Source organism: Rhinolophus ferrumequinum, chromosome 19 (genome assembly GCF_004115265.2).
Source record: "Rhinolophus ferrumequinum isolate MPI-CBG mRhiFer1 chromosome 19, mRhiFer1_v1.p, whole genome shotgun sequence".
Classification (NCBI taxonomy): Eukaryota; Metazoa; Chordata; class Mammalia; order Chiroptera; family Rhinolophidae; genus Rhinolophus; species Rhinolophus ferrumequinum.
Window position 1 is genome coordinate 14,714,962 of NC_046302.1, and position 8,800 is coordinate 14,723,761.

Sequence of the window (8,800 nt, forward strand, 5' to 3'; positions counted from 1 at the left end):
TGGGTACTTAATTTAATGTTTGCCTTAGGGCTTATTATTTTACTTTTAAAAATCCAAAAGCTGAGACTCGAAATAAGAGACAAAGTTTTAAAATAGTTAAAACAATTAGTCTTTTATTAATACTAATAAAAATTAGTATTATAGCTTATATTTTGTATCTATGAAATGCGGTTCTGCCATATTCCCAGTAGAGTGCAGCACAAACACATTTTTAGGATTGAGAACATTTAAAAACAAAAGTTGGATTTGGGGGGGAATCTGCATTACTTGATATATGTAATTCTTATGTTTTGGTTAAGTAGTATAGACAAGAAATATCTGTAATCTTTTTTTTTTTTTTTTAAGTTCATGTTACTTTATAACAAGTGCTTCTGTTTTTTGTGTAGAGCCATACAATTTAAAGCCACCAGAAAGCAACTTTCAGATTTCTGCAGTATATTTTACTCTGGAATCGTAACTCTAGGATTTGGGATAATACATGTTGTATATATAATGCTTAGAACTTTTACATGTAAATGTTTTTAAACTGCTTTATGCAAATTCATAAAATGAAATGTTCTCTTTTGCTTTTAGAAACACCATGATTTTCTTTTGCAAAATATAAAAAAAGACCAAATTAGCAACATTTTCCATTTCAAAATGATACACTTACTCTAGTTTTATGTTTTGAAGATTCTTCCTTAGATTGGAAGATAAGCCCTCAATGGCTGTTCCTTACAACCTAACATTATAAATGCGTATTCTTAAGTTTGAAAATTTAACAAGAATTACGAAAAAGTATTTGAATCACACTTTGTTTTTCATATTTTACCTTAGAGGAATTTCTTCTCCTTTTTACTACTTTACTCACTAACAGTTTCTATCTGAAGGGTAAAACATAGTTTGATGAGTTTCTATATACTGTTTGAGCCACTTGTCCCTCAACCCTGCTCCTTGATCCCAGAGTAAAAGGGGAATGACCGGCAATGCATTGATTACCACCTCTTCGTTGGTTAGAAGTATGTTTTACTAATGCCAGATGTTAGTAATTATCAAAGTATGTACATGTCATACTCATATTTAAATTTATATATTTGCATTTACTTATTTATTGTGGTATAATTGACATAAAACATTATATTAGTTTCAGGTGTACAACATAATGATTCTATATATATATATATATATATATATATATACACACACACACACACACACACACACAGATGGTCTCCAACTTACAATGGTTCTACTTAAGATTTGTTGACTTTACAATGGTGTAGAAGTGATACACATTAAGTAGAAACCATACTTCGATTTGAATTTTGATCTTTTCCCAGGCTAGTGATACGAGATATGACACTCTCTTGTGATGCTGGCAGTGGCATTGAGCTGCAGCTCCCAGTCAGCCACTCAATCGTGGGGGTAAACAACTAATAATCTACAGTGTATATGATGTGTTATGTGATTTTACCCAACTGTAAGCTAATGTAAGTCTTCTGAGCACATTTAAGGTAGGCTGTGCTCAGCTATGATGTTTGGTAGGTTAGCTGTATTAAATGTATTTTCGACTTAACAATATTTTCAGCTTACGATGAGTTTCTCAGGACATAATGCCATTGGAAGTTGAAGAGCATCTGTATTGCAAAATGATCACCAACAATAAGTCTAATTAACATTCATCACCATATATAGTTAACATTTTTTTCTTTCATAATGCAAACTTTTAATATTTTGCATTTTTAAATTGATACTTAAAATTAATAAGAATAAAACATTTCTTTTTAATTTGCCTTCTTTTGAAATTAAATATTTTACATTGTGAAGACATTACTCCTTGATTTTCTATTTTTGTCAACTAGAAAAAAAAAAGTCATACAGGAATGTGTTACACTGAGAAAATGGGAGGTGATAAATAGATTTACTTTATCACTAAAAATATCATAGTATGTATTTTTCCAACCCAAGTACTTGGCCATCTTTTTCTATTAGATTGTGAACTCTTAGAAAACTGTTTCCATTGTTAAATTTCATCGCACTTATTATAGTGGAGGCCCAGAAGTGTAAACATTTTGACTGGCTGACTCCAGTTTAGTTAAATTTCAGTTTAAAGTTCTAAAATAGAGTTGCTAACATCTTTGTACTAAAAAACTGAACAAATAAGCAAAAACAAAATCTTGGTTGAGTATAACCTTAGACTACATTAAAAGTAAATTGAGGCTTGGTAAGGCATTGAATTCATGGGGGATAAAATGGAAAAGTGATACAGGTTTATTGTCCTCTAAGACTCTGGGGAAATCTTTCAAGTTTAGTAACATTTAATTATATACTTATGAAAGGACTAGAAGTCTTTATGTCAGCATTTCCTAGAAGCTACCAAAGCCCAAATTTGAGTTCAGTTGAGTTATAGACAGTACTTTAATTCTTTGATTTTTGATAACAGGACCAGTGCTTTTAGACAAATAAACAATTATTTCTCTGTGAGAGCAATTGAAGAATATTATGAAACAAAAATTTTTTGATATATTGTCTTTTAAACCTTACTTCTATCAAGTATTCCGATAGAACCCTTCTCATTCCTAAAGGGATTAGGGTAGATTTCTTCTAAGCTCAATCTTATATAGTGACTAAGAATTATATTTTACCTGTTTTAGTGACTTTTCATCCCTGAATTATTTTCATAGCCAGTTTCTGTAATTGGTTGTTAATATAGCTAACTAGCAATGTGGTCAAGGTTAAATTGATTTAAATATTTGTCATCCAAATGAGCATGTGCTTAAGAAAATGCTTCTATGGCATTCTTTTCTTTGTTAGTGTAGATCACAGCTGTGTAGCCAATATTTATTAGGTACTTTTTCCCCAACAAGATGCAACTTTTATTAGTTATTATTACATTGAATAAGGAATACCTAACTGTGGAAATAATATGGTGTAATTTTAGGTAAATAGGATCTATAATTTGGAAATGAAGGAATGTTCTTAGTACTATCAAGTTATAGCTAAGGAGGCATAGTTATGTGTTAGTTATATTTTCTGAATATTTCTATCTGTGTTCAACTCTTCATTTATTGCTCTTTCAACATAGTATGTATTTTCAGAGATTTATATTTTATCTTAGTTTTTAAAGTGGGTTGTCTTTGTATTGTTGCTATAGCCTTCTTTTTCATGCATGGATTACATTTATTAAAAAATAGATTGAGTTAGTACTCAGGAGATATGTCAGCAGTATTGGAAAACTGAAAAGTCACCTGTGTGGGTGTTAAAATCCTCATTTCTCATTTACAAATGAAAACCAATAAATCAGGACTACTGAAAGTTCTGATGGTATTGTTCCTAATCTCAAGGGTGCTTATTTCAAATAACTTTCTATCTATAAATGGTAAAGCCTGTGATGAAATCCTTGAAATTAATTTGCTGTCTTTTTTTATTTTAAGGAAACATTTCACTTTTCTATTCTTAACTACTAAAAGGATATTGACTTCTTAATAATAATTTTTGTGTTTTTCTCTTCTTTCAACAGAGGTTTTAAAAGACTATGTCAAGCCAGAAGGGCAATATTTGGAATTGTTTGCTCGAAATTTACAGCCAGGTTGGACTAGTTGGGGCAATGAAGTTCTCAAATTTCAACACGTGGATTATTTTATTGTTCTAGAGTCTAGAAGCTGACTCTGATCTTAAAGTTGTGATTTTTCTTCAGGTTCTCCTCATCCTTTCTTTCTTCATTCTAACTGATTTTTCATTTTATTACCAACCAGTATGCTTAGAAATGTAAACAGGACTTGGTTTTTCAGCAAAATAGCCAGAAATGACTAGCCTTCATGTAATTTTGAGACGAATTTCACTTCGGTTGCGCTAATGTTCCACCTTACTCTAGACTCACTACAAATAAAGATGTAAGCCATTAGAAAAATGGCAAGCCTTTGTAATTAAAAAAGTCACAAAGCATGCACTGTGGACCATAGGTCTTAATTCTGCCTATGGATGTGTTTTCTTTGGCCCACACATGTTATATATATATATAAAAAAATTGAGCCATCATTCTAAAAAAATCATGAAAGTTCACATAAAAGTCCAGATTCCTACTTCTCTTTAAACTTCAGGCATACTTCTCTTTAAACTCAGATGCTCTGGCTGCACTGAGGCATGTCCTCCCTCCTGCTGTCAATCTGTAGGACACAGTGATGGCAGCTCTTTTGAGAAGAGCCATGTACTCTCCAGTTTATGACAGTACCACTTGCTCCATGCCACTCACTTATATTGTCTAGTTGGCCGCTGTACAACCCAAATGTACAACCTCTGTTATACTGTTATATTCTGGGAAAAGCATTCAGAGACCTGCCAAGTTCATAGTGAGTTGAGGAAACATTATTGAAGGGTTTTAAATTGTGTTCAAGTTCACTTTTTCTTTTCCTTTTTTTTTTTTTTTTTAAGGAGGGCGCAGCTCTCAGTGGCCCATGTGGGGACTGAACCGGCACCCTTGGTGTTATCAGCATCAGGCTCTAACCAACTGAGCTAACTGGCCACCCCCCAAGGTCACTTTTAAGTACTTCTTAGTTAGCTTGTTTTTCTAGAAAAAACTTGAAAAAATAGTTCTTATAAAAATGTCAGAAAGTAAACACTGCTTATGATTGTGAAAAAAGTATATTATTTATAGATTTTCTACAAATAAATATTTGTTTATTAAGTAAAATATTTTTACTGAAATGATTATTTGAAAGTATGCTGATTTATTATATATAATCTTTTCTAAAATTTTGAGGTATAATTTTCACATAATATTTTTCTCCAATTTTCATTACAGAAGTTTAGTGAGTTTTGAAAACATACTATCTACTACTAGTCATCTATCTACTACTATAATCATGATGTAGAACATTTCCTTCATCCCCAAAACTCATGTGTCTCTTTGCAGTCAACTCCATCCTACCACCCTGGGACCTTGACAAATAATGATTTGTTTTCTATCATTACTTTTACAAATTTTTACAATTTCATATAAAAGGAATCATAGAATGTATAATCTATTTTGTCTGGCTTCTTTTACTTAGCATTTTGAAAAATATTTATACTATTTACAGATTTTCTACAAATATTTACTAAGTAAAATGTTAGATTGACATTATCTGATAATGTTGCCAATTTATTTGCTTGTTTTACCAAAGTAAAATGTTATTTTTGAAGGTTGTTCATTCTTTGAGTATGTGAATATAGTATCAGAGGCTTAATTTTGTAATTAGTAAAGGTATTCTAACTTGTTATTTAAAAGGAAAAAGGTATTAAACTTGAAGCAAACTTCTCACAACCTCATTTGAAACTCTTTTCAGCTTCTTGTTGTATTTATAGATTTTATATAGTGTGTGTGGAAACATTTTATCCTCAGTAAGTTCTTTTGACTTTTATTTTTGCATCATAAATACTGATAAATTTAAGAGAATAAAGGAGAGAATTTTGTTCACTGAGATCTGGTATTCAAGAGGGAGAACTACGAGTCTTAACTCTGCTCCTAAATGGTACATTCTCTGGGCCTTGCTTGTAACACCTATTTAATTATTGGGCTCTGTTTTGAAGAAAGGGTGATTCTGCAAAATAAAACAAAACACCTTGTGAGAACAAAAAGGCCATGCTAAGAGCATATGAGAACATGGGAAACCGAGCAAATGACTATGGATTTCTAAAGTGATGTCTTTGCATTCTGGCCTCTTCTCTCCAGCCCTACAGCTTGGTTTAATTTGGATTTACCCAGAGGCCATGCAATCACAATGGTCATCCTGGGCACCCCACACAAAAAGCCTAACAGCAATTTCACCTCCACAAGGTTAATGGCTGATACCACTCAAGAAACTTTAGAGAATTTTGCTTCCTAAGATGTATCCTTGGAATTGATGGCTTTTTCTCTTCACATTCTTTCACCCTGTCAAACGGTCCATTAGAGTAAAATTACAAACATTTAACTACTCTTTTGGAAGCAGATCCTATTTAACCTGATCCTTTTTGTCACTCATTTTTCTGTCTTGTTCAGCCTTTATTTGTACCCTCTAGTCAAAGTTTGATTTAGTTTCTTTTAGTTCTCTTTGTTACTGTAGTCGCAGGGTCTTTTTTGTATATAAGGCTACTTGTAAGTTCAGTGTAGCAGTCATTGCATTCTGAAGCCGACTTGCCAAGGTTTGAACTGCAATTTTTTCAGCTACTGGCTTTTGTTTGGGGCAAGTTAGTTAAGTCTCAAAGCCTTAGCTTCTCCATCCACAGACATGGGCAATAATAATACTTTATAGAGCTGTTGTGAGGATTAAATGAGTTAATAATACATATAAGTTACTTAGAACAGTGCTTGGAATATTTTAAGCACCAATAAATGTTTGTACCCCTTGCACATTTTTCAGTATCAGGTCAAAAAGATTTCTAGCACAATCTGTACTAATTCGGGTAAATACTGCCCAGAGTTTTTCTGTCTAAACATCATATTTTCTTAATCTTGTTTTGGAGGTCAGATTTCCTGGCCTGCACCTGATTTCATAAATGAATGAGGAAACTTTGAGATCTTTTTTTGTTCCCATTATGGTTCTACCTATAAGCAAATAATTAAAAACCAATTAAAACAAAAGCTACATGTGGCTTTAGGCTTCAACTCTTGATTACATACTGCCATGCTGTCTCTGAGCTGCATAGTGCTCCACATTATTCTTTGTTGACTTTTGTAAATGGTTAATTGGCGGCCTTTCTGGTGTTCCTTCAATAAAGACGTGTCGCTTGACTATGGGGATGTGTTCTGAGAAATGCATTGTTAGGCGATTTCGTCATTGTGTGAACATAATAGAGTGCCCTTCCACAAACCTAGATGGTATAGCCTACTGTACACCTGGCTCTAAGGTGTCACCTATTGCTCCTAGGCTACAAGCATGTACAGCATGTTGCTGTACTGACTACTGTAGGCAACTGTAGCACAGTGGTATGTATTTGTGTATGCAAACATAGAAAAAGTACAGTAAAAACAAGGTATAAACTATAAAAAGCGATACACCTGTATAGGGCACTTCCAGGAATGGAGCTTGCAGGACTGGAAGTTGCTCTGGGTGAGTGAGTGAGTGAGTGAGTGGTGGGTGAATGTGAAGGCCCAGGACGTTACTGTGCACTTCTGGAGACTTTATAAACACTCTCCACTGAGGCTACACTAAATTTATAAAAAAATTTTTTTTGATAATCTTTGCTTATTGTGACTATATAAACTTAAATTTTTGTGAACTTTTTGACTCTTTTGTAATAAACAGCTTAAAACACATTGTACAGCTGTTCAAAAATATTTTCTTTATATCCTTATTTTGTAAACTTTTTCTGTTTTTAAATGTTTTATTTATGTATTTTTACTTTTTAAACTTTTTTGTTGAGAACTAAGCCATAAACACACATATTAGGCCTACACAGGATCAGGGTCATCAATGTTAATGTCTTCTGCCTCCACATCTTGACCCACTGGAAGGTCTTTCAGGGCTATGATGCATATGGAACTGCCATCTGTGATTACAGTGATTACAGTGCCTTCTTCTGGAATATCCCCTAGAGGACCTGCCTAAGGCTCCTTTTGAGATGTCACTCTTTTTAGAAGTATGTCTATGTTGGTTTGCTTGGTTCCTTTTTTTTCATCACATTTGCTTGTAAACAAATAATGGATCATACACATTCCTCTCTATAATGAAAACCTTTTGGTGTTAGGGTCCATGTTTTCATACTTTTTAAGGAGCTTATTCATGTTTGCAAAGAGCTGCTAAACCCTTCACTGTGAATTTTCTTTTTTTTCTGCAGTTTCCTTTTCTTATGCCTCTTCTTCAGCTCTGCATTCCTTTTCCAGGTGTCACAGCTCCTCATTGTCAATTCTTCAGGAACCACTTCCAGGAGCTCCTCTATATGTCATCCACACTCAGGTTAAAGCTGTTCGTCATCTCAGACACAACATTGTTAATATTTACATTCTCCTCATTGTTGGCAAATCCTTTGAAATTGGACAAATCTCTTGAGTGTCTTCTAGGTACCATCTATATATTCCTTGGTGGCTTCACCCCCAAGGCCAAGCAAGATTCTTTTCTTTTTGGTTGGAGATAGCTGGCTGACACTTCATGCTTTAGTGCTTTGGGAGGTAGGTGCTCAGGAGCTCTTGGTGGGGCGAGCCCACTTCTTCAGTGTCATAGGCGTCTGGCTGCGCAGGATGATGCTGGCTCTGCAAATGGCGGCCATGCGCAGGTCTAGGCTGTACTTGTTCTTGTGGATCATGTGCTGGATGCTGGTGAGGGTGGCCCAGGCGTTCTTGTTGATGGTGGTCCACACGTAGGAGGTGATCGGCTTTCGCTGGCTGCTGGATCTCCGCTTCATGATGACCACCACACCTTTGCTTTCTGCCGCTGGCTCCATGCCCACTGTCTTGCAGTGAATCAGCTGGTTGTATCGGAATGAGTTGGGGGCCTTCAGATGACTGGGCTCGGTGCTGTACATCTACTTGTTCCTTTTGATTAGGAGGCTGGAACATTTGCGAACACCATCCATTGCAGATGTGTGGACATGGCGACAGCTCCTCTTGTTGCGGCAGCCAGAGACGGCCCAAGCAAGGTTCTTAATACAGTCATAGATGTTGTAATTCTTCCATAATTGCATCAGTGTCTTCTCAGTGTCTCTCAGTTGTAGCAATATCCTCCTCAGGTAGCAGGCCTTAAAAGCTACTATTACTCCTTGATCCATTGGTTGGATCAGAGAGATGGTGTTTGGAGGGAGAAACAGCACTTTGATATTGGGGTGAAGATCACCAATACAAGGAGGGAACCCGGGAGTATTAGCA

General features: G+C 34.8%; 1 protein-coding gene and 1 pseudogene across 1 annotated transcript in view; one reads left to right on the top strand and one right to left on the bottom strand.

Annotated features, from left to right (window-relative positions):
* Nucleotides 1–5,194, top strand: part of METTL4 (methyltransferase 4, N6-adenosine) — a 32,820-nt gene extending 27,626 nt beyond the window's left edge. The window contains exon 9 of the mRNA XM_033135651.1: nt 3,500–5,194. Within this exon, the coding sequence (XP_032991542.1) occupies nt 3,500–3,645 (146 nt within the window). The 3' untranslated portion in view covers nt 3,646–5,194. The remainder of the gene's footprint in view (nt 1–3,499) is intronic.
* Nucleotides 5,195–8,115: 2,921 nt separating this feature from the next.
* Nucleotides 8,116–8,528, bottom strand: LOC117011930 (60S ribosomal protein L28-like; annotated as a pseudogene).
* Nucleotides 8,529–8,800: the final 272 nt, after the last annotated feature.